This window comes from Ixodes scapularis, unplaced genomic scaffold (genome assembly GCF_016920785.2).
Source record: "Ixodes scapularis isolate PalLabHiFi unplaced genomic scaffold, ASM1692078v2 PGA_scaffold8__174_contigs__length_109621045, whole genome shotgun sequence".
Lineage (NCBI taxonomy): Eukaryota > Metazoa > Arthropoda > Arachnida > Ixodida > Ixodidae > Ixodes > Ixodes scapularis.
The window spans coordinates 49,743,792-49,770,571 of record NW_024609883.1 but is presented as its reverse complement, the minus strand read 5'-3'; the positions used below and the strand labels follow the sequence as shown (position 1 = coordinate 49,770,571).

Below are 26,780 nucleotides of genomic sequence, written 5' to 3'. Positions count from 1 at the left end.
ACACCGCTGACCAATCGCTGCAGCCAATGATGCCCCGCTCCCTTGGTCCCACTTGGTCCCGACGTTTAGATTTTTCCCCCTGGGGTCTACAGCGTGCATCACGCATTAGCGATACACAAACTCACGCCAGTACGACGATGGTGAAGACGAGAGTGATCCATGAAATCTTCATAGGCTTTCTCATTAAACTGTAGCTTTCCAAAATATAGGGAGAATAAGATTGGCACGAGTATATTTCCTTCTTCGTTACAAACCTGTATGAAACTCAAACACAAATATTAGCCACCACCTCTGACTTAGTTTAAATTTACTTGTTGAAGGACTGTGTATCCTGCAACCTTACTAATAAGAAATATTGAGATGAGAAAGATTTTTTTTTTTAATTTTTAATACAACTTTTGTTTTACGGCATCAGTAGCGGGGTTTCTTCTAGTAGAACAGCAGTCATTTGGCATCTGTCTTCTTTTGACTGATTTCTTCATCACTTCTCTGTCTTGGTGTTCTGAAAAACTGTACGTCGCAGGGACCGGAGCAGAATCCGCCTTTGCATTTCTATTCAAGAGAAGAAGAAAAAACAAAACAAAAAAGAACAGATGACACATTTTGCAAACGCGAGAATATATATCTGAATATTCAAGTTTAAGAGATTCAAGGTGTGAACCTGCAATGCACCTCTGCTCGTGCAATTGTGTAGTAAATATATTACCCCAGTTCAGTTAGGTACTTGTAGGTGTGCTAACTTGTGGCACACTCCACATAGGATCATATTTCTACATTAAACTAGAATACGGGGCAGTGTTCGGAGCGGCACTATTCGGCAATCAGAACTCGCGAGGCCGCGCGTGTAGACTACGTATGGCGCTGTGGTCGATATAACTGTTGAAAGACGTTGCAGCCGGCCAGGCTCAGCTAAGTGTGCGCCAGGCGCCACCCACCAGAACGCTGTGGTTTTTGCGGTGTTTGTTTTGAGCCTCGGTTGCGTCTGAGAGCAGACCAAAATTTCCTAGTTTCGTATTTTATAGCGCACCTCTTGGGCGCCCTTTCGTGCATATTGCGGTGTCAGCGTCGCGTTGTCGTCAGCGTCGGCGTCGCGTTCGGCATTACCGCTTAACGCGGGAACGGGAACCTAAGAGTCCCATATTGCAGCACAGCGCGCGCTGTATTATGGGACGTCACAGCCGACGGTTTCACGCCTCTTGTCTGCCCTCTCGGCGTAACCAACGCCGAGAGGGTAGGTGAGGGCTCCCAAACAGGGCCCCCACCGTACACTATTCATCCTGTCTCGCCTAACTCCAATGGAAATAAAATAAAATTAAGATATCAATAGATATTTTATTCATTTGCTCTCAATTAATTCTTTACCACAATAATTCGGGAAAAAAAAAAAAAAAACATCAAGAGCTGCACTCTAAGTTCGCATTACAGTGCTTCGTGAAAGTTTTTCGTCTTTTTGATCGAAGAGGAATAATAAAAACATCATACTTTATTTAAATACCAAATTACAAAGACAATAGTGCTGGCCTACAAAAGCAGCGCCCTTTTTGTGCGTACAGCCAGGCGACCAGCAAAAATACATGTATCTACAAATCAGCTCGATGTAAAAGACTAAATACAACTAATGCATGCTCGATGCAAGCAAACGAATACAACGAATGTATGCTCGATATACTAAAAGAAATTACAACGAATTAAAAAAAAAAGAAATTATACAACCTGAGAAAATAAAAATAATTAAAAAAAATACGGATCAAGCAGGCACTCGGGCACATAGCCCACTACGCCAAAAATAATTAGTCAAGAACAAAGATACACAAAACTTAAAATTTGCAATAAATTCCTGTAACTATCTTAAGGAACATAGAAGTAGCACAATGCTTTGTGTTTTTTCAGCATATATAAGAAGCATAGGTACATTAAAGACTCTGGTAGTTTATTGAATAGTGAAGGAATATTATCATTTCTACGTTCTACATCTTTTTCCGTATTCCGCGTACACTCTAGCGATCTCAAACCTCTCCGTGCGCCGTGTTTTTCCTTGTGAACCTCAAGTTTAAAAGGGGAATGCTAGTCCTAAAGCTTAAGGCGCAGTAGCCTACCTCAGAAGTAGGAGTAGAAGCGATGGGTCGACATTTTTTATCATGTCTAAGTCCAGCGTAGACCCATTGAAGGCTCTCATTCTGCCAAGATTACAACGAGTTTTTGTAGTCAGCTTATAAATAATCATAAGCGCAGTTTTTCTTTGGACAGAATCAAACGCCGCATTGTATTAGATGAAAGGCTCAACGACAAGATGGGAACCCTTCGTGGCCAACCGAGTAAGATAAATTCAGCAAATAGCCGACCCTTCAGAATGGAGACACTACCCTGGCTGTGAAAAACCCGTGAGTTATTAGAGTAGATATCGTACTTTTTCTTCACTTGTGTCAGCCGCGAGATGGTCGACAGGTCCTGAGAGGTTAATGAAGCCACAAAATGAATTCCCACACTCGATAGACCACGAAAAAACGGACGAGGCTCTATGTTCAGCAGAAAAAAAAACAGCGTACAACTTGCGTTGATCTTCCACTCGTTGAACCACCAATCACTCTGGGACTCCACAACAAGTTTAATTGTCTACTTCAAGAAACAACCTGGGTTCTGTGCTTTTTACATAACTGCAAACAATTACAAAGAAGAAGTTTGCCGGTTGCAGAACTTAACAGTGCCGAAACTACTTTAATATGACAAACGCAAGGAGAAGTGTACGGCCAAGAACGTATCACTCTCAAAAACTTTAATGGCACCATCTAAGTTGGAGGAAGGCTACAAAAGAAAACTAGAGGACAAAAAATGTCGGTGCACAGTATTTGAGCCGGATGTAAGAGGGAAATCGTAGTGCTCATAATAATGACGCAGTAAAACGGCAGTCTTTAGCTTTTGTATGTTTGGTGTGTTTCGTCAGAAAATGATTTCTGGGCGTAAACACCCGTGTTATCAGTCTTTAGGTCATGTTTTGTTTGTGTTCTTGTATTTGTTTTTCTTTTTGTCGGGAGACAGATAATGTAAAGGGGCAATGATTCAAGTGATTGAGGCGAAGTATAGCTGAGATACGCACGCGAGTGTTGTGATGATGAATAGGGTGACATAAGTGCGGTGTAAATAGTTTGTTCGGAATGCACGCGCATCGGAAGCCGAACTGTACAAATGAAGATTATGATCGTACCATTCTCATGCTCGTGCTATGTAGACGTCGTCAGAGGAACTATATGTCTCCCATGCAAAACGCAAGAATGCACGAAGTTAGAAGTTTAACAATAAATTTCTCAAAGTTGGAGGGCTGTACTGGTGGCGAAAACTCGGGTAGAACAAGAAAAAAAAAAGTAGACTTTGGCGGCAAAAAGAAAGCGAAGGAGGGACCGAAAGAACGAAAAGAATTGGCGCATCTTCGGCTGAGCTCCGAAGCAACATCTCCTGCTTCCGGTGACGCTCCCACCCGGGAAGATTACGGACCTCCAGGCATCTTCGGCCAAGCATCCAGGAGGAAGACAAACGTCTCACCAAAGCTTGTGGCCCAAGCCAAGGTCATGAGTGGCAGCTCAGCGGGGACTGGTTTGGGAGGACTTGGCCGTATATAACATCTCGCCTACGTTTACCTTTTACTCTGGAAAGCGTGCCGGGTTCTGTGGGCACTGTATTGCACTGTTTTGCGCTTGTGTGTGTGTGTGTTTTTGTTTGTAGTGTTAATGATTTCTCTGCTTTATTTTTTTACTATTGTGGTTGATGTAAGTGGAGGGGTTCGTGCCCCTTCTTCTGCCACTCTAACTTGTTTTATTTTTGTCTCTTTCGTTTGGTTGATACTGTGCTAGTGTATATTCACCTGTGAGCTTATGTTTTTGCATATTTGTACATTGTGTACGCAAGTAGCATGTCATCTTGTACGAAATTGTACTACCCCCTCCCCTGCTATAATGTGTCGGGGCTGCAGGGTAAACTAAAATAAATAAATAGAAGCTCGTCTAGGAGGACTTGGCAGACCTGTCTGATTAACACCTCTAGCCTTTATTCGAGTGGTCTTAAACAATCGATCTCTTCTCGCTTTTTTTTTTAAATAAATATGTATACATCTCCGCTTTCACGCTCTCTTGTATTTCCTCCACTAAATTCGCGCTTCGTTCCAGAAGAATGTGACAATCTGCACACCATTTTTGTGCAAAAAAAGAAAAAAAAAACGTGGTCGAAGTAATTTGTAACCCACATATTTGATTTAGCTGTCTGATGGTTTTGCACCTGCAGAAGTTCTTCATTTTTTCTAGCACAAAGTTGTAGAAGTCTGCTGAATTCAACACTATGTCTCCCCAGCCGTTTTTATATAACTTACCTCGCCATATTGTCCGCAAGGCAGGTCATCATTTAGAAACACGTACTGTGATTTTACTTGGCTGTTCTTCTTTTCCTGACATTCAATGTTGCAAACATTGAACTCTGTGAACTGAAAGAGAGACATTTGGTAAAATATCTGTCAAACGTATTGCGCAGACTCAATAGCATAATACCTTATATTAATGTCGCTGTATGACGGCGCTTGGCCGGATATAATTTACCCCGACAGACTTGTTTCTCTTAAAATTTGTAATGGCGTCTCTAACGCGCGTCTTTTATTTTTGGTTGTTTGCGCAAAACCAAAGGAAATTTTTGATTTTTGTTAAAGGTATTTTGGGCAGCGGTAACTTGTTGAAAACGTAAGATATAAAAACGTGATATAAAAACCAGAAACAAAGTTAAAATCGTAAAATTCAGTGACAGTCACCATAGGAATCAGCAGCGCAAATCAACTAGGACACAAAGGGAGTCACATAAAAAGGGGGTGCTGACTAACCACTCTGGTGCAGACGACACCAGTGGAATCGTCACATCAATAATCACCGACTCGCTAAGCCTTTGTGTGAACGGCATCGATCCACATCTTCAACCTTCAGTATATTGTAAATCGCACGATATCCAGAGATATATGAAAAACAATTCTGCCGGATGTTAACAACCAATTATAGTGGATAACGAAAGAGGAGAAAACGCGGAACGTGTACAGCACACAAAAATAGCTGTACACAAGTGACGTCATACTGCAACGCGTTTCTTAGAGTTGCATCTGCAACCGCTAACCGTCGCCGGCTGAGAAGCTGGTGACTCTATTTTCTACAACGGTTTCAGTAGGGATTGCGATTCCCCTTTTACTTAATAGTTTGGTTATCGTAATATTGTTCTCTACCAAAGCAATATCAGGCATTCGGTTAAGTTCGACTTTTGAGCTGAGTTAACTTAAGCACAGACATATCGCTGTGGCACACGCACAAAAACAACCTGCAGTGTTTGTTACCATATGTAAGGTATAACCTGCATATTATTCCGTGAAGGATAGCCTGTCGTATAGTAAGTTAGAGTCTGTTTGAGAAATGGCATAGTTACCAGTTTCTGTGAAACATAACACTACGTTTCTACGAACCATTTTGAAACCCCGATGGTTCTTCAAAGTTCCATTAACTTTTTGATACCTGTCTGCAGGTATCAAAAGTTTTTAGATCGATTCCTATACCAATACCGATTAAGGTTGGAAACAAGAATAATTCAAAATTCAACGTTAGAAGATCGTAGCGCGACCGGTTTCGCCGATCCGCACGTCGCTGATTATGGAGTCGTCGTAGACCAAGTTTCCCCCTGCGCTAAGCCCTCTGCAACGAAGAAGCTGCTACTGCGCCTGCGCGCTGATTGCCTTGGCTCTAGAGTTTCGGGTATCGTAGCGGGTTGTGGAGAGCATTGCGGGACGGCGAAAGCGATCTACGAAAACTTCCTACTATGTGCCTACCGGAACTCCCTGAGTTTTAACACAAAAATATCAAAACAGAAACTCACGCTTGCAATGTCCATAATATTTCCGGAGAAAAAAAAATCGGGTTCTTTTAAAAAGAATCGCTGAAAAGCCTCCATACAATAACACCGATTGCAGACACGTATGTTAGCTAAATTTAGGCACTCAGCCAAGTCAGAATAATCCATAGCTACAACGTATTTATTAAAGAAAGTAAAAAAACGCAGGCCCGAGCTGGTGAATCATATATATAATAACCCTGAGACATAGGAGAAAAAAAAAAAAAAAAAGAGGACAGAGCAACGAAGTCTCTAACACAGCTTGAAATTTATTTAACAACCATCGTCTTATATACATGTCACAGACCTCCATCACAATTCAAAAGACCTCCTCGCCCACTTCACACTGTACCCTCGCCTTCAACCTATACCGACAACCGCACACAAAAGTTCGTAATTGTTGTTGGGTACAGTCTGATCTTGGGCCAAGCGTGGAAGTTCTTAGATTCCCTTTTCGAGTTAGTGTCCATTTGTGTTTCGGGCGTGTTTGCTTTTGTGTGCGTTTGTATGGGACGCGGCAACCGTGCTTGCAATCTTGTAATCCTCACTAATTCTAGGCAGGTCCTTACTGTCCCTGGAGGTCCATGCTTCAACGGAGGCTATCACTATCATGTATGGGTGAAATGAAAGCGAGTGCTCATTTTATTTTCATCCGGAGCCGATACGCACTACTTCGTCAATGGGGCAATCAAAGTTAAAACCACGCCACTCCTCTCCCTAACAGAAGAGTTCCCATAGTGCAACGCGCGCAGTGTTGCCTGCAGGGATTGTTTTTGTATATAAAGTAGTCTATTAGCTCATCAGTACATGCTTGACTCGGAAGACCAGTGTGCTCGACACAGTCGCTCGCATCAACATGTTGCTTTCTCTCCCGGTGATATTGTTCCGCACCGGACACCACCACGCCATGTGGGCTTGGCGACAAGCTTCTGCATCATACCGAATCTATCATAAGTCCAGTGACGTAACATATGTTCTAAAATTTTGGAACACGAGCATGCTGATAGACGGCGGAAACTACGAGACACAGGGAAGGTGTTTCGTCTGAAACGATGACTTCCCTGTCGACCTGATAACATAACGACGAGACGCTGTTTTCTTCACGACGCCGAAGTAATATTACGTAGACGGTGACGGACTAAGAAAGATATGGAACGGAAAAATGGGAAGACAACCCTATCTCTGAAGTTCAGCTAATCAACTTTTTTATCTTAAAAAATTCACTATTCATCCCCGAATAAGCCATCTTTACATAGTAACCATATAGTTAAAACAAGTAAAGAATGCAACAGAAGCTCATCCAATGCCCTCACTACCGCGCAACAGCGTTCCTATAAATTGTGCAAAAAGTACGGTACCGAGACACAGGTCACGCTGACGTCAGTGAGGCTTATGGCCAGTTCGAATGCTCGTTTTGGAGCGCGCCAGGAGCGACTTTTCTGGGGCGCGCCTATTTTATAGGGCGGTCGGGATCGAGACTGCCGTGTTCCACTCGTCGTTTTGGATGAGCTCCCCTCTCCAGATCTCGATCCGGATCTGTGAAAAGTCGCTCCGCCGATTTCAGCGGATTTGACCGGAAGAAAGCCTGGCCAGCCCTCGGCGCGCACACGTGACTTCTTTTCTCGCCGGGTATCTCTCCTCGCAAGAATTCGTAATGGCCACTCTCGAAGTATCGCCCGCTTTACCGCTCGTCGTCACGTTGCTCGAGCACCTCCTCCAGCAGCAGCGGCTCGAGCAGCAGCGGCAACGAGGATTGCTTGCTTGGCCAGGAGAAATTTGACTGCCTTTTCGACCGTTCGCAGAAGAGGCCGAAAATCGCGACGTTCTTGGACACCGCGCACGAGTATATGGATGGAAAGGCAAGTCGGCTACGCTGATGCAGAGCCGTGTATGCAAAGAGTTTGGTCAATGGGAGGTGCGGGCAGAACCGGGGCGTGCACCAGAAGCAGAAAGAGGGTTCAACATGCTCTTTCGGCCAACCAGAAACCTAAAAGAATCCCCTAGCGGTGGTAGTGAGAAACAGTTTTAATAATAAACATTTAGTTTTAATAAGCGTGTAAGAGTTAATTGTAGTAATCCTTCATGGTTGAAAATAGGGTACACGTGATGTTTCGGTCATGATCATGCAGAAACATGTAAGAAATGAATGTGCCGCTCAAAATCTGTTTTGCTCGGACAGGGTACGACCGCTCGGACGACAGATTCCAGGTCCTCGGCGCCTGGCGTACGGATTACGTCGATTGTTCCGCTAGTCGAGCTCTTCCACAGTGATTTTGCATAACCGTGATTGAAACATCACGTGCACCATATTTTCAGTCACCGAGAGTTACTCCGACGCAAGTTTGTTTCTCGCGAACACCGCCAGAGTAGTATTACCGGCTTCTGGTTAGCCACATTCGAATTTTCGAAGACGCCCTGGAACACGCCAAACACACTTTCGGCCAAGGGCGTCTCCTCATTTGCGTCCTATACTTCCCAATGAATGGCCAAACTCTCTGCATATACGGCTGTGTGCTGATTTAGTACATCGATTGTCGACACGTATTTTCACGTCATTATTGCGTTGAGCACGTGTTCTTAGCGCCGCGATTGCGAAAACATGTGCTTCGAGATCCAGGATCGCGGGAAGGGGATTTCCGGGAACGTGAATGACGGGAAAGCATCCGCCGGTCCCGGAGGAGTGGTCATGTTCCATGGGGTGTTCCGGAGGTAGAGAGAATCCGTTCGGATCGCGCGCTCCATCGCGGATCTGGTTTATTGATCCTTGTGCGCTTCGAAACTGCCAGTGGAATTCGCCATTAGTCAATGACTTTAGGAAGACGCCACCAACCTCAGACCCGGCATGACTTCATGCTCAGTGACGCCGGAATCAGATCTCAATCCCAAATTGCCTGCGCACCAGTGATGTAGTACTGTCACCGTCTGCTCGCGCCTCGGTCGGCTCGGTCGGCTACGTTAGACCTACGATATGTCTACTCCGTGCTCTTTCTCTTTGTCACGGCTGGTTTTCTAGACTATCAGCACACCCAAAACCTTTCAATGCCCACGGGCAGTCATAACACGACGGAAGCCAACAAGTGCATGGTCGAAGCGGGCGTCCACGGCATTGTCAACCCGGCATCATTCTCAGTGTCCGTGTATGCGGCGCCTCATATATTGTTTTCACACCGTACATTGATGACTCGCTCTAGACGACACTCCCAGCATGCTGTCAAAAGAGTCCGCAACACGCCGACTTTCTGCTGACCAGGCAAGTGTTAAGATTCGAATCTCACCTGTTCGACAGCGATCAGTAGGACGCCACCATGTAAATATTGGGCAAACAACCACCTTGCCACGACGAAGTCATGGCAACGCGGTTTTTTGCCCTATATTTACTTGGCGGTGGCCATTAACTAGGTTTTCTATTAGTCGAGAAACTTAGGGGACATTTCAGAGCCCCGGCTTTCTCCGTTGCATTTTGCCTCATACATAAGGATACTGATGATACCTCCTGCCCACTATAACCTCCTTCATATTACTGCATATACGGTTCACCCGCAAAAAGGACAAAATGGGCTGGAAAAAAAACACAATTTCATCCCAGCTAGCCAAGCACTCTAGTCGTATGTCGCAATCCTGACGGTGGATGGTAGCAGTTGTGGCAAAAAATATGAGTGGACGGGAATGTCGCTGTTGTCACGGTGTCCCGACTCCTGGCTGCCGGAGCTTCCGTTTACTTTTGAGCCCGACGCGCATCATAACAGGCGTATACCGTGTTTACCTGGGCTGCTGTGCCACCTCCACGATCGCGACAGTCAACAGCATGGAACTTATATGACGTCATTAGATGGAAATCGACATGCAACATTTAAGGGCGCGGTAGGCACGCGTTTTCGGCACCATACTGGTAGCCTCCATATCGCAAAATGATTCTCTTGCGTGGGAAGTATCGTAGCAAAAATCAACTGATAGTACATCGCCTCCGCAATGAGGAATTCGCAATGTCGGAATTTTTTTTATCATAGTGCAGATACGATCTACTGAGCAACTCCATATTATTTCTGTATATTAAAATATTCTGATAAAATTTATTAAAAAATTATGGCCGCCTTTTTTTTTTGTTTTACACGCTGCGCGTTATTGGATTCGTGTCCTGGACGGACGCTGACACAGCACTCGATCGTGTCCGATACATAATCCGAGTACGTGAGAAAACAATGGCGGACAGGCGATAACGCGGATTTTTGTAAAGGCTCCATTCGCTGCGGCAAGTGCACCTAAAGAGTCGCTCCCATCTCCAAACTACCATTTGAGCGCAGAATGAAAAGAGCCTGGGGTTAGACTTTCTGTCAAATGAAATACGAAATACAAGTGCACCTGATGGGATTTTTTCAGAGCGCTGCTCTTGGGCGCCCGTTTCCGGCTGCAGCGGCGTCGCCGTCGGCGTCGGCGTAACCGCGCAGTGCATTATGGGAAACGTCCCATAATGCAACGCGCGGATCTCACTCGTGACCCGCGCGTTGCATTATGGGGCGGGAGGAGGGAGGAGAAGGAGGGCAGAAGAAGGAGATGGAGGAGGAGGAGGAGGGATTGGGAGGAGGAGAAAGGAGGAGGCAAGAGGAGGTGAGGAGATAGGACGAGGAGGGAGGAGGAGGAGAGAGGAAGAGGATGGGAGGAGAAGGAAGGCGGGGGAGGAGGGGAGGGAATCAGGAGGAGGGAGGGGAGGAGAAAGAGGGGTAGGAGACAGTAGCAGGAGGGAGGAGAAGAAAGGGGGAGGAGGGGAGACGCCAGCTACCCATTCTGCAGGCAAGTGATATCAGCATTAAAAAATCACAGAGAGGTACGTATGACAAAGTGGTGTACTCGTTATCCAAGTGGCCATCTACATGGGTACGGGTCTGTGCTGTACCCATCCATCTAAGTGGCACATCAGACGAAGCTGGTAAATTGTGTGCCGTCTAGGTCGACAACGGTTTGCTCGTGGTAGCTCTGTATCTCTCGCCTACGACACTCATTAAAAATTTCGTGCAAGACAAAGAAGAACTTCATATCAGTCATGCAGGAAAGCATTCCATTGACCCCCAGGGACGTGCATTCGCTGTCCTGCTGTGCAATCTCGGGGGAGCACGCTCAAGACTTATGCTGAGGAAATAAGAAAAGCCGAGCAGTCTTTCATAGAACCGACAGCAAGTAGAATGCCATCGAGAGTATCGCGTGCTTGGTCAAAGTATTGCCCTTAACGCTGTCTCGTTCTCCCGCCTTGATCCTGCTGTCCTGTTTTCTGGCACCGGCAGAACTTAGCCAGAGTAGAGCTTCCGAATGTGAGAACTACATTTCCTTTCTCCGGACAAGCGGTGAGCGAGATTATCAGAATATATATATATATAGGACCAGAAGGATGTCTCACACATAAACATATGTACAAGTAATTACAAGCGGAAGGAGACTGTAGTTCGCATCGCCCGATGCCGCCGCCGAGCCGTTCCGTTGGTGTCTCGTGAAATCTCCGCACTTGCCGACCTCTTCGTCGTCTCTGCGGCACAACTGCCACAGATGCCCCCCCTTGGACAAGTGGCCGGTGGCACTTGCGCTGGAGGCACGGAGTGAGCGACAGCTTATTCTTAGAACGTTGTGGGAGATGTGTCTAAAGGAGAAACGAAGGCAGGCTTTAGGCGATCTAGGGAAACTGTTTCCCGAAGACCTTCTAGGAGCACCGTGAAGAACGTCGGTGTTCTATCCACAACAAGGTATGGTCCGTCGTAGAGAGGTTTGAGGGGTTTCTGGGGGGCATCCCGTCGAAAGAATATATGCGTAGACTGGCCGAGGACTGGGTGGGTATAAAGACTTGGCGCGCAGTGGGTTATCGCGCTTGCGTCAGGCGTAACGATGACATTGCCTCCTCAAGTTGCTGAACGTATAATGTTGGGTCTATGGTGGTTGCTGTCACCGAAGGCTCTACTTTGTCGGCTGAGAGACGAAGCGGTGCCCCATAAACAAGCTCAGACACGGTGCAACCTAGGTCTGGCTTCATGTTTGATCTGAGACCCAGGAGCACGACAGGAAGCTTGTCAGCCCACGCGTCAGGGAGAGGTTGTGCTCGCAGAGCGGATTTGAGCTGTAGATAGAGGCGTTCAACTAGACCATTCGCAACAGGGTGCTATGCTGTGGTACGCGTCCGCACACAGCCAAGGAGTGACATGAGTTGCTGGAACAAGGCCGACTCGAACTGGCGTCCTCGGTCTGTGGTGACTGTTGAAGGGACACCAAAAACGGCTGACCCAGTTGAAAACGAATGCTCGAGCTACCGTTTCCGCGGTGATGTTTTCCAGCGGTATTACTTCCGGCCATCGAGTAAATCGGTCCACACAGGTCAGTAGGTAGGTAAAGCCACGTGAAAATGGAAGTGGGCCTACAATGTCCACGTGGACATTCTGAAAGCGAGCCGAAGGCAAAGGGAACTTTCCTAGTGGTGTCTGTGTGTGGCGCTGTATCTCTGATGTTTGGCAGGCAACAGCGCACCCAATCTCAAGTGTTGGCATTGACCTTAGGCCATACGAAACAGGATGTAACTAATTCCTGTGTTGCTCGTATGCCAGGGTGACAAAGAGAGTGATCAGATGTATATACCGCGTGACGTAGTTAACGTGGCATGTACGGCCGGGGTTTGCCGTTTGAAGTGTCCATTAACCAATGTAACATTATTGTCGGGAAAATTGGCCTCCTTGAGCACGAGTGATATCTCAGTCAGCTTCATGGAATGAAGTTTGTCGTCTTCTGCTTGAGCCGCGGCGAGTTCGGCGTAGGTGAAGTGCTCCTTCTCCGTGTTGACCGCATTGAGGTCCAAGCGAGGCAAGGTGTCTGCGACACTGTTGCCTTTTCCCTTTACGTGACGGACCTAGGAAGTAAATTCCGCGATGAAGGAAAGATGTCGCAGCTCTCGTGGTGAATGGCTCTGGCACGACGACTTCATTGCGTAGACCAGTGGCTTGTGGTCAGTAACAATGAAGAACGCACGGCCTTCCAGAAAGTACCTGAAGTTTTTAACAGCTAAGTATGCCGCGAGTAGCTCTCTTCCAAAGGTACTGTACCTCTGCTTGGTGTCTTGCAGTTTTCGCGAGAAGAATGGTATGGGTGTTCAAATATTGTTGATCTTCTGTTGCAAGACACCATCAACTGTGACGTTCGAGCCGTCGACCATGAGGCACGTTGATGCATCCGAGGAAGGGTGCGCCAGAAGTGTAGCACTGGCTAGTTCTTTCTTTACTTCTTCAAGGGAGAGCGTCGCTTCCGGAGTCCACGTGAGGGGCGGCTTGTCTCCATTGGTTGCACTCAGCAGTGCCTCTAACGGATGTAGAAGGGTGGCACAATGTGGGAGGAAACGCCTGTAGAAATTAATTAGTCGAAGGAAGCGTCGGAGAGCGCGCCTCGCTGTAAAACAAGGTGAATCAAGGATGACCTTGACTTTGGCCTGTAATGATCGGATACCGCGCGAGTCGACGTGATGACCAAGGAAGGCTAGCTTTGGCACTCCGAACTGACACTTGTCAATGTTGATCGCGATGCCATTTTCTTGCAGTCGTTTGAAGAGCTCGATTAGGTGGTTCTTGTGGTCTTCTGGGTTATTACTCGCGACGAGGAGGTCGTCGAGGTATGCGAAGCGGAATGGTAAGCCGCGAATGACCTGATCAATGAATCGTTGAAACGTTTGGGCTGCATTACGAAGCCCAAACGGCATCGTGACAAATTCAACTTGGCCAAACGGAGTGGTGATTGCCGTTTTGGGTACGTCGACAGCCTCCACAGGGATCTGGTGGTATGCCCTTACGAGATCAATCTTCGAGTAGATGATCGTGCTGCTCAGGAATGCTGTGCAGTCCTGAACATCCGGGATGGGGTAACAATCTGGCACCGTTGCCGCGTTAAGAGCGCGGTAGTCTCCACACGGGCGGCAGTCGCCTGTCTTCTTGGGCACCATATGAAAGGCGGAAGACCAGGGACTTGAAGATGGACGCACAATTCAATTTACGTATATATACATACATAACATTGAAACGTCACTTCTCTAGGTAAAACTTACGCAGAGGATGTGCGCCCCCCCCCCCCTCCCCCTCAAGCGCTCCTCACCAGAATAAAGGGGCCGTGGAACGATGTTGGGCTACATTGAATTTTACTCTACAATATTTCACTGGAACTACTGTTACACAATTATACTGGCAAGCAATGTCACTGACCGTTAATCTTTGTTGTGGTGATAGAGATTCCGAAAAAAACAAATCTGACCCTTTTTTTCAGTCTTTCCTTTACAATCTTGTCTTATGGATTGAACTGTTGACGTTGTCGCGGGAATCAAGCCAATTGTGGCGATAGTCGAAAGCGACGTGTACAGTGGACAAGAGCACGACGTGGGCACCCAATTTCGTCTTGTGACAACGCCTTCACAAGCATTCGGGTGGCAGATTTGAACTGCAATTCCTTCATTCATTCATTCGTTCACGTTATGTCCCCATGAACAACTGAGGCCTTAGTAATAATACACATCAGGTAGATTAAGTAGTGATAAATAACGACTTAAACGCGACAAAACATGGGTTAAAATATCAAACTTTGCTACAGTAAGCTTCTTCCAAAAACGCTGATGAAAGCCATGGGGCTAGTTTGGATAACTTAATGCACATCAAACTTCGGAGAAGTTCGCGAAGCTCGTTTCGGAACGTAGATGTAGATAGATAGCGACAGATCAGAAGAGTCAATTATATCATAAAGGTATGTATACAAAAAAAATCTTCTTCATAGCATCTAGAGGTCAAAGCAGTGTGGCTTGTGACATGAGGGGCAATCAACAGTGCAGTCAACATCAGGGAGTTGGAGCAGCCAACATTGAGCCACAACGTCAGAGTCATGTCTACATCATTCTCAGTTTTTTTTTGTTTTTGTTTTTGTTTTTACTTCCCAGAGCGAAACTGAATGGTTACGTCATGAGTTTCTCCTCCCGGTGTTGGCTCAATGGTGTTCACGTGATCACCGTGACACGGATGCGCAAGTTTGCGCTGCCCCTCGCGCTTCTTGGAGCTGAGAGCTGGGAGCTGGGAGCAATCTGTTTCGTCTCGTCGCTGTCGTAGTTTCAGAGCGACGTTTTGTTTACGATACGAACTCGGGCCGCATCTCCGATGCCTAGCTGCGATTCATGGCGAAAGTTCCATAGCCTCACGATGCTGTGTTGGTGCCTGCTCGGACTACCAGTTGACCAGGCCGGGAGTACTCTTTCACAAGTTTCCTCACGACAGTGCGCATCTGAAAGTTTCTACGGATATCCCGTGCCGGTGGAACTCCGGGAAGCCGTTGTCGCCAAATCGCAAAACAATGATCTGTTTCAATTGCTTGCGCTCATGACACTAATTTGCTGTTACCAGCTAAATATAAAAACGTGCGTTAAAATATCACTTGCGCTGTGAAACAAAATGAATATGCACTGGAACATACTTACTACGGCATTCATAATTTCCGCTGACACTATATTTTTTATTGACTACAAACGTGTAGTCTGCCGTACAGCTTCGTAAAGGTACACAATTCAGTCTACTAAAGCATTTTCTAAGGCGAGGCTTTGCTAAAAAGATTGAAAAATAAAAATGCCTCAATCGGTACAGCCTCGAGGGCACACCCGATTTAAACCCAATTCAAATAAAAATGAATTGGATCGTATGATCAAGTAAGAATTTTCAGGAAAAGCAAATTGGAGTTAAGTGGGGATAAATGAAACCAACTATTGTAACAGCCAGTGGAACGGCCTGGGAAAACCAACCGGTACTGAAAGTACCCACGTGGTCGACTCACTGTTCAGCTCCGCTACTAAGACACGAGTGCGTCTTACAGCGGGTCCGACGGTCACTGAATGGCAACCATGAACCACACAGCCCCGTCGCAGTGATCACTTTTATATCCCTCGGCTCCCCTGGAGACCACCCCCGCAATCCTGCGGGGAGACCAAGCCCGCCATCCTGCGGGGGCGCCTCCCTACTTGGGAAGATACGAGAGGCACCACCTTTATGAGAGCCTTCCCCTTGTATGGATGCCTCGTCTCGGATCACCACGCAGCGTCACACGTACCGCGTCACACGTCCCGACTCACGTCACCCACTCCAGGTCCTACTCCCCAGATGTCAACATGCTTCACGTCACACTTCCATCCCTTTTCAGTAAGGTACTAAAGCAGGAAACATATGCTCGCTCAAATGACCACCGCGTCGGTCGTACTATGCGCCGGGCGCTTCCCATTGTACGAGTATATACGTCTCGCGCCTGTAAAAACAAAGCGCGAAAACTCAGCTATTTACGGTAAAATAAATGATAACTTGGAGCTTTATGTGCCAGAACTACGAAGGGCATCTGGCGCGCCTAAGCGGAGGCCTGATGATTATTATAGACCGCCTGAGGATCTTGTGACGTGTAACCGAGATCTCGGTTACACGGCGCTTTCGCAGAAATAAGCCCGCGCCAAATTGCGGGCACCTTCGTCGAGATTCCAACCCGAAGCGCGAGCCGGGGCCACAGTGGTGCAGACGTCGTTGGATGTTGTAGCAAACTACATTGGCGAACTCTGCAGAGCAGACTATACTTGCGCTTTGCTCTATGTTCGCCCGCCGTCGCGTAGGGAATCACGTGGCCTTTCGGACCACGTGGTTTTACGTGACGTAGACATGACTCCGACGACACCAGATCAATGTTGCCTGTCGCAACCAAAGTTTCGGTTTCGGTATCTGCTGATGTTTAAACTCAGGGTTGGGCAGAAATACTTAAAAAAGTATTTGGAAATACAAATACTGGGATACATTAAAATAGTAGCTAAAATAGTGATACTAAGATACATCTGCAAAAATGTATCGCGATACGTATCGGAAATACATTTTAAAAAGAGGCAAAAGTATTTGGAAATACAAACACAGGAATACATTTTAGAGAGGGCAGAAATACAAATACAGAAATACTGATAGTGCAATACATTTTCCAAATTTTTTGAGACGCCAACTGAGATAAATCTTGAAGTTTGAAGTGGATGTTTTCGATCCCGAAATTACTTTCCTGTGGGCTTGGCACTTTGCCTTGAAGGTAGTGGTTTCGGACGACAAGGGAAAAACGTTCCATCAAGGGCTGACCGCGGTCCCTTCCATGACATCCTGTCTGTCTGACGAGGGAATCCTGTCAACCTTGATCACAAGATGTCACTGAGGAATGAACTAGTATTCTTTATCTGTACGTGTGGCCATGAACATGAAACTACCACGCTGCTGTATGAAAGGACAATACGTACTTTTGTTTTAGGTTACCTAGTTTAAGATCGTGCATGCAGCGTCATTTGGATTTTTTTAGAATAGTGGACCACCTGAAGCATCTTGGAATATACATGTCTTATCTTCTGTTATGGTTGAAAAAAACGATACGGTACACACCCCTGTTCTGAAGGTCCTTACTACCGACCCTCTGCCACCGACGCACGGATTGCAGTCCTCAAGTTATTCCTAGCATTATCCAAGCAGAGACTTCGTGGATAGCAAGCTGATATTGCCGGCACAGGTGCGAGCTGTCCGAGAAACGGCGTTCTGGAGACGAGCCGCGGGAACGTAGTCTGGGATGGCACAGCGAGGTCACTTCTGGCCTCCTGTGTTTCGGATCACCAGAGCAGCGGGTCACGTTCACGTCGGCTGATGGCGTACCCTTGAGCCGTGCAATGTTACGAGCGCTGCCCCAGATGCATTCGAATATGTGTTGAACTTCACAGCGTGAGTCTTCCTGCTATTTCAAGTCAACCACCGCCAGGCTCGTGCTGCAACGGAATGCGACTCAGCTTTGCCGGCTGGGTGTACTCTGTATGCTAAGGCAAGAGAGACGGTTAGCAGCGGGCATTGGACGCCAGCAAACAATGACTCAAGAAATCCCTACCTAACGACCTGCGGCAGAAGATGCTCTGACTCCACTTCTAGCACGCCACCTGGTTCGAGTTTCCGACTACGCAACACTTCTCAAAAGAGAGAAGAGGACACATAGAAAAATAGTTTGCAGAATCAAAAGGAATCTTGATCAGCATAGTAAAAATGCCCCAGCGTTTCCTTGACTTTGGTGCCCTCAGAAGTAAAAAAAATAAAAAATGCGTTCACACTTGTTTTCTTTTTTTTTTTTTCGGGGGGGGGGGGGGGGGGGGCGGTATTTCTCAAGAAATGTAACGAAATACATTTCATCCTGATTGTATCGCGATACAAAGAAACATTCCAAATGTATTTCGATACCGGAATACAGATACTGGTGCAAAAAATGTATCGTGATACAGAAATACAGATACAAAATGTATTTCTGAAATACTATCGCGATACATTTGTATCGCGATACTGCCCAACCCTGTTTAAACTAAGATTACAGAAACAATTATTAACATTTAGCAAATCTGAAGACGCTAAATTAGTACTTTGGAAAGTTAAACCCTAAATAAGACTTTTTTCTTTGGGGGGGGGGGGGGGAGGGGGGGGGGGATTGAGTGGAGGTTCTCTTTAAGTTGCGAAGGCCAAGAAAATTGCACGTCGCATTCACCTAAAATACTACAATCGTTGCACCGCCCCGTTAAAATGTCTACCTATTCTTAAAAGAAACAGCTTTGTGTTTTTATTTTGGTCTCTTATATTTCTACTGCTTTCTGGTCATATATATTTTCATTTCCGTTTGTTAAGACCTAGACTTTTCGGCCAGCTGTGAAAGTGCGGTTGAGGAAACACACTGCGGTCTTCAAAAGTTCCACTTCAATCAGTTGGTGATTAATGTCCAAGGAAAAGGGGAGGGGGCGAGTAAAGTCGTAGTAGAAGTTTGACAACTGAGTGTGTCTAGCAACGCCAATTCCAGCCATGTGAGCTTTTTACCTTGCCACCAATCCTCTTGCACTCTGAGACAAATTGACTTTGAAGCTTTGTTTTACATTCCTCTCGCATGTGGCTCAAATCTTTATCCAGATACCAGTTCCCACATGTTGATTCCACACCTGAAAACACGTCAATTTTATGGTTTATTAGAAGGAACATTCAAACATAAAACCTCGAGAAGTTGTATATATATATACAGGGTGTCTTTTTCTTTTTTTTCAAGCTTAACAGATTTGTTTAAAAAAGCCGTGAAAGTTACACATATGCCGCTTATGGAGGTGAGTTATACGGTCAGGGGGACATATGATAAGGGGCTAATCGCAACAATCAGTCGACTAATTAACTAAAATTCGTTAATTAACTTTTGAATTAATGAAAATAGAAATATGGTTCCAATTGGAAACTTGCTCAGCGTCATCGCAAACCACTATATCAGTAATTTTCACAAAGACTTTGAGCGCGTGAGAAGCGTAGTAGTGGACTAAAGTTACTACTCGTGGAGCAGGTACAAAGCTAGCGGTTGCGAAAGGGCGGCCGCGCGATTTTTCCGTCTGTTATCTAGCCCCAGCCTTGTACCTGCTCCCTAGCGGTAACTTTAGTACAGTACTGCGCTTCTCACGCGCCGAAAGTCTTTCTGAAAATGATTGATTTAGTGGTTTTCGATGACGCTGAGCAAGTTTCTAACTAGAACCATATGTCTATTTTTATTAGTTAAAAAGTTAATTAACAAATTTTCATTGATTAGACGAGTGATCGTTACGATTAGCCCCCTATAATATGTCCCCCTGGCCGTATAACTCACCTCCACAAGCGGCATAAGTGTAACTTTCACGGCTTTAAAAAAAAAAAAAATCTGTTCATCTTAAAAAAAAACCTATATATATATATATATATATTTCGGAGTGCGAGCTACCGACGGATCAAGGCAGCAGTAGGAATAGATTACAAATAACACAATCATAACACACCGACAGTCATTAGACATCGAATTCCCGCATGCTTTTTCCACAAATAAATATGCTGTCGAGCAATTGATAATACTATCAGGCAAGCTATTACAATTATCTATATATCTTACAAAAATTGTAAAACGTCCGAAGAGCACCTGTAAAAGTCCATATTCTGGTAGTGCTTATTTCTAACTTTAACGGAGTTCGAGCGTTAAATATTTTTTTCTAACTTTCCAGCATCTGCAATAAGTGAAATTGCCATGTTGATACGAATTATTTCCAATTGCGTTTATGTATTGTAAAAACCGGCTCCATGACACAATTCAGTCACTGATGCAGTTTATCTATAATCATTCTCCAGACTGTCGCCCCAAAGTGACTATTTTTTTTCACTTCTTTTTTTTTTTCAGCGCAAAAAAAAAAAGAAAAAAAAAATACGCATCGCCGAACGCTTATTTTTTTGTCCATGATGTAGCGCCAGCTATTCGGATCATATTCCTAAAGTTTCAAAACGAACGGCTACCTTATTCAAAGGTTTTAAAGCTATTTTCTGAAATTTCTAATGAAAAAATTGCTCTCGATTACATGGAATTGAATTGCACCAGTCGCCGAATACGGACGAAAATGGTGCCACTTTCCCATTTGTATTTTGAAACAATTACTTATATTTATATATTGTGAGCATGATAATGGTTACTTCTGAAACACCGGTATCTATTTCGAACCCCTTGACCTACATTTGGGCGGAGAATGAGCGTACGGCGATGTGGGGTTTATTTTTGCAATAAAAGATAAGCACTAAATTATGTTGGGGACAGGCTATAGATACGCGCAATACATTGCGTGTAACTCTTTGCACTTTTTGAGATATTTTGTTGCGTGTAGGTTTCCCATACTATGCTGGCATGCTCCGCAACTGGTCGAGTTAAACTTTTAAACACTGTTTCGTTTTTCACTTGGAGTGATGCGTATCTCAAGGTTATCCGCAACCTTGAAAAGCGTTCCATGATTGTTGTTTTCTTTTTGTGATTGACATGAAGATTTTACGATGGATTCTGGCAAACGATTCTCGTCAGTAGTTATATGTTGTCACTTCTGTAGTCGGATCCTCCCTATTTAATCAAAACACAGAGGGGTAAACTTTTTCGTCTTGGTCATGAAACTTATTAGTAACTATAATTTGCCATTAATATCAATAATATTTTTCAATTATTTTTTTGCAAATGCGTGTTTAATTTGTTTTGATCAGATCTACTTGAGTTTTCGCTAAACAATACTCGGTCGTCAGGAAAGTGGTTATTGCGGAGAGTTTCTTCATAATCTTTACATATTTCACGATTAATTTTGGAGAAGTCGGTTTCAGTCCTTTCGGGATACGATATGCCGGATGTTATACATGATGTGCCACAATATGGGCCACACACCGCAGTCAAAGCGCATGGCCAGATTATTAGAAAAGTGAACACACGGAACAAGTATGCCTGCCGGGACACCAACGATGCGGCCACGTACGAATACCTTCATGCGTCCACTGCAGCTTTACAAAACTCTCTTATTGATCTAGATACTTCTGTGATCTTCGTTGCATTCTAGAGCTGTCGGACCCAGACGTCTGCTGTCAATTTTTAGCTGGATGTTAGAAAAAGTTTTGTTCTTTTTATGGCGACAGCTGTTATTTTCAATGTTTCGTGGTGGATCCCGTGTATGTTTCCTGTAGTCGTGTATACCTTCCTCCAAAAGTGTTCTCGATCAAAAATACAATGAATCTTGCTTAAACATATTCAATTAGATTACCTGATCACTTGAGAGTTAAGGTAATTGTTTGTTACTTGAGAAGTTAACCGTCAATTCTCTGACTACTTCATATTTTTCAAAGCGACAGTTTTCGCCCGGTTTGAAAACGTGTCTTTTGTGTCATGAATAAAATAGCGCAAACCAAGAAGGAAGGACGAGTTAGACAGGAAGGCCTTAGCATATTCCAGTCTACCTCGTCCTTCCTTCCTTGTTGTTTTGCGCTATTCTATTCATGATGGTAACCAAATAGCCCGCCAGCTCATTTTATTGCCGTGTCTTTCGTACCCTCCATTATTGGATATGAATCACCGTATCATGAACTACTCATATTGTCAAGAAATAAAAAATGATGAGGCGACGAAAAATGAAAGAAACTAAAAGTTTAATGAAGCGAACTTGTGCCCAAACTAAAAAAGAAACCGATTAGATATAGAGCGTCGCGGGCTTCCATAGCGGCGTAAGAGCAGGATCGAGCGCTGGGCGAGACTGACTCCGCTCATCATGCGGAGTCGCTTACGTACCCTCATAGGTTTCTGGAACGTTCGGTGTAGAGCTTTCGGTCCGTAAAACATTCGGAACTCGATCAGACGAAAATGTTCTCGAACTTACGAGAGCGACAAGCTAAAAGAATAAATGAAAGGACAGTCTGCTGACTGGAATGGAACCTACACATCCCGGGCGACGGTCAAGCGCGGTGACCACTCGGCCACGCATAAGCTCGCTGTTTTTTTTTTCATTACACGGGAATACAGGATGAGAGGACACATCATAGGTTAGCTATGGCGAACATTATGATCTAGAACTTTTTGATATTTACTAAGGTAGAGAGGAGGGGCAACCAGTCGAGCAAAATTTCGCTATACTCGTATATACATTTGATTTGGGCTACACACTGACTAAAATAAATAAAAGGACAGTCTGCTGACTGGAATCGAACCTCAACATTTCGGGCGTGTGGGCAAGGTGACAGCAGCGCTGGAACGATGCTCAATCCCGGTCTGTTTTTCACGCAGTTCCTCGCATGCCTTGCCGGTTCTGTGTTCGACAACGCTTCGGGCCGTCGCTTCCATGTCACGTCGGTCATCCCTGCCCCGTCGGCTTTCAGTCAATACGTGATCGACCCGGCTTGCATGCGCATGGACTGCACTATCTTCAAACTGGATGATGGCCATAATGGCTTGTCCGACTTCATGCTTCCCGGCATTCCACAAATTATTCTTTTTAGTGACATCACCCAGGATCGACCAATCTTCGACAGAGCAAGCACCGTGACGTCAGTCAACAACGATATAAAATGTCATCCGGCTGGGTTTGCCTTCAGTGGGCAAGGTGACAGCAGCGCTGGAACGATGCTCAATCCCTGTCTGTTTTCTCGCAGGTATGTTATCTTGAAAACGCTTATTGTGTCCTTTCTGATAACCGTCTCTTGCAGCTGTTTTCTGGCCCACATGGTTACGGTCACCTTTTTTTATTTTGTTGACGTTTGCTCTGATTTAGTACATTGCTTGAGTAGCCTTATCTTGGGCGGGGATGTCGAGTCCAGCCCAGGACCAAAAACGAACAAGACTAGCCAAGCTGACTCGGGCCCAACACCCCATTTAGACGCAATTCGACCACCGAGCACTCGACGGCCGCAGATGGTAATGATGGCGGCTATGCAGATGTTGGCGACCAGCTGACTGTTGCAAACATGTCTTCCCAATTGCTCGAAGGTCACAGAAAACTGGCTCAAGGTATTGCCGATATCAAGTTATTTCACCTATCAGTGAACTCCCAATTTGATGCTCTCGAGTCACGTGTGGCTGCTCTTGAGTCTTTGCCTAGTACGTTGGGTGACTCTGGTGCAGCAGGTGCTAATTTGCTCACTGAGTTGGAATGACTCACTGATGTGGAAGATTGGCTCGTTTCGAGAAATGACGACTTAGAAAACCGCTCCCGCAGACACAATCTTATCTTGCGCGGACTCCCAGAGCAAGTTAGCGAAAGTATTCGAAGTGGGGATGTCAAATGTCTGAAAGTTTTTGTCGGATAAACTGGCAATGGATTTTCCGCAAATTGAAAGATGTCATAGACTTGGCAGAAGTCAAGTCGGTCGCGCCCCGTCATTATGAAATTGTTAAAACCGTGAAAGGCTTCGTGCCCTAAACAACTGTGTTATGCTTAAAGGCTGGGAGCTTCGTGCATCGGAAAATTTCTGCCCTCACGTGGCGTTCAATTCCGAAACAAATACGCGACGCATCCGCTTATTTTCGGAAGAATGGCTCTAGTGTCCGCTTTCGTTTTGACCACATATTTATTGATAACGTTGGATATAATTGGGATGACGCCACCAACGCATTAGTGAAGCGTACTAAACGCACTCCTGAGGCTACCGTTGCAGCTTCTTCTACCAGTCCTTTCCTCCGGCGTGGTTGCCAAGACCTTCGTGTTATGAATATCAACGCTAGAAGCTTCATTAACAAATTTCCCTACTTTCTTACATTAATTTCCTCCCACTCCGTTCACGTTACTGGCGTCACGGAAACATGGCTACATGACGGCATATACGATACCGAAGTAACACCACAGGGTTAGAAGTCGCGGTAGAGGCGGTGGTGCTGCTCTTTTCTTACGGTCGGACATAAAGTTCTCTGTGATTCAAGGCCCTTCCGAAAGTGAATCCGTATGGCGCAAGCTTTAACAATAGAGCGTCGCGGGCGTCGATAGCGGCGTAACAGCAGGATCAAACGCTGAGGCGAACTGACTCCCCTCGCCATGCGGAGTCCTTTATGTGCTTTCGTGGATTTCCGGAACATTCGGCGTAGAACTTTCGGTGCGTAGAACATTTCGAACTGGATCAGACGAGAATGTTCTCGAACTTGCGAGAAGGCAAAGTTGAAGAATAAATAAAAAGACAATCCGCTGACTGGAATCGAACCTACACCTTCCGCGCGACAGTCGAGCGCGGTAACGATTCGGCCATGCACGCGCTCGCTCGCCGACTCGCGTTGCAATATTCTTAATTCACCAAACCTTGTAAACCATCGTCTTGTCGAAGACTTGGTTCGAATATCGCTTGGTAGGAAACTTGTACGAACAAAGTGCGATATTGAAGACGGCAGTAGGGAAAACGTTACGATTACAAGTACTTTTAGTATTTCCAAAAGTAATCAGAATACTTTTTTTTATTATTATGTAACAAATGTAAACAAATAAATACAAATTTACCCCAAATATAGTAATCGATTACAAGTAATTTGCTCGCCTCTGTTGAGTACCATTCAGGTCTAGTTTCCTGTACTTACTTCATGGTCCACTAAATAGAGCCGGAAGGATTTTACGCTATATCTAGCGTGAAATGACAATGTCGTTAAATTGTGAAGTCACAGTGATACGTGACTTTACTTCATAAGACGCAACACTTTTCCTAAAATTTAGCGGCACATTTTTTTTTTTTTTTTTTTTAATTTAGAGAGAAAATGTTTTGCTATATCTAGAAGAAAAAACTAGTTTTCCGGTCATTTTGCTACGTTTAGCTTGGAGGTTCTTTCACTGAATTTACCTTAAGTTTAATTTAACTTGACGTCTTGGCGTCATGTAACATCACAATTTCCCATGAGCACTATCCGCTGAATTTGGCGGGATGTAAGTAAATTTATTTTTAAAACGACAGTATGGCTGTGAGCAACCATGTCCAGCGCCTCGGCTGTCGCTGCCCTCCATTTGCAGAGCAATGCAAGGAACCGGGAGTTTTTTTTACTTTGTTTAGAGGGTGTTTGAGTTAAATCCTGACCCTACAGCTACCTTTTGTCTTTTACGACGATCCAAACAATCATTAACAACAAGCCTAAAATTTTAAATTTTGTTTCATGTTTTCGTGACAAGTGCTGAATCTGTGATAAATTTTTATACCACTCCTGTAACAATCTGGAAGTAATTGGCAGTATTTAAGAAAAATTGAAGACAAAACATAAACGAAAGAAACAGAGGAAGAAATATAGATAAAAGGAAAGAAAGGCTAAACCACCCGATGCTAGTACGGATGAGAGAGGTGATCCAATCAAGCAAATAATTAGGATATATTCTTTACCTTCTCGGAAAATTTAATATTCGAAGTCAATATTGTGAGTTTAAAAAGTCGGGTCATCATGTTAGTATTAAAGGCTGAAAAGTTAGAAAATCTTATTCGATATAATAAGAAAATTAGCTCTGTAATTCACGAAAAAGCCAATGAGACAGTTTCTTCAACACAAAATCTGCAATTACAGTACTTTCAAATTATAAATGGCCTTACTAAAGATACCCGGTGTTCATTGAATGTAAAAGATTAGATAAATTTAAATCCTCACAAATCACGTCCAGAGGTTGTTATTTTCGGTTTTAAAACAAAAAAAAATTAACTTATAAAATACTGCCGAGCTCAAAGGTAGAATGTCTGTAAATTGCTCAGTTCTAGTCCAGGCGCTAAGAATATCAGCTATGGCATACATTTAAGAATATTCAAATACATGAGGGCATCACTTTTTTTTCTTGTGGTACATTAAGCTGATCATAAACGGAGAGATAAGTCTGAGTAAAAACAAAAAAACGGCAATATTAAGCTTTCTACGACCGGACAAGATTAGCCGCACTGGCATTTGAATTATGCTTCGCGCCAGGTTAACGGAAAGCTGAGGTGTTTACTTTTACAGCTTCCAAACGAAACACATTTTCGAAATACAGAGACTTTAAGCTTCCCGGCAGCTATTTATTAGACCTCAATTCAGAATATAGAGCGACAGTGCCTCAATCTAGAGGCAACTGACGTTGCCTCTAGATTGAGGCACTCGCGCTGTATATATATATATATATATATATATATATATATGCTGCCACAGGCGGCAGAGAAACCGGACGGTAGAGAACTCTAAATTTTTGTTTACCATGAAAGGATGTTGCAAGAGCCATCATAATCACGAAAATAGACATCTGAATCATTGTTACGTTAATACGTGAAGATCTTCACTGGATTCGTCTTTCTGAAAACAAAACGTACAGAATGTAACGACTGAAGAAACAGGGTACTTCCCATCTTGTAGTATGTGTCCACATAGAATACAAAACCTCCTATTTCAAAATTGTAAAATAATGCCCATCACGTACCTTTCAATATCTAAATAGCAATTGATATTAGTCTACTTCAAAATTTTTTTCATATCTTCCTCATCTGTTTCCAATAGAAATAGGTGTTCTAGGTGTTCTAAAAAAATTATGAAGTCGCAAGGCGTTTTTA

At 44.7% G+C, this 26,780-nt stretch overlaps 1 protein-coding gene across 1 annotated transcript; it reads right to left on the bottom strand.

Annotated features, from left to right (window-relative positions):
- Positions 1 to 444: 444 nt before the first annotated feature.
- Positions 445 to 26,519, bottom strand: LOC120843039. The gene is made up of 4 exons (XM_040214247.1): positions 26,431 to 26,519; positions 18,786 to 18,904; positions 4,358 to 4,468; positions 445 to 552 (listed from the first exon to the last, which is right to left on the bottom strand). The coding sequence occupies exons 1-4, from the start codon at positions 26,483 to 26,485 to the stop codon at positions 445 to 447; spliced, it is 393 nt and encodes a 130-aa protein (XP_040070181.1). The 5' UTR covers positions 26,486 to 26,519.
- Between the last annotated feature and the right edge of the window lie 261 nt (positions 26,520 to 26,780).

What these genes read in the sequence shown, in the direction of transcription:
- LOC120843039 (XM_040214247.1), bottom strand. Translation starts at nt 26,485, where the DNA reads ATGATTCAGATGTCTATTTTCGTGATTATGATGGCTCTTGCAACATCC. An exon ending in GCAAGAGGATTGGTGGCAAG is followed by an intron (nt 4,469 to 18,785) that starts GTAAAAAGCTCA and finishes TCTCTCTTTCAG; the next exon opens with TTCACAGAGTTCAATGTTTG. An exon ending in CTTGCGGACAATATGGCGAG is followed by an intron (nt 553 to 4,357) that starts GTAAGTTATATA and finishes TCTCTTGAATAG; the next exon opens with AAATGCAAAGGCGGATTCTG.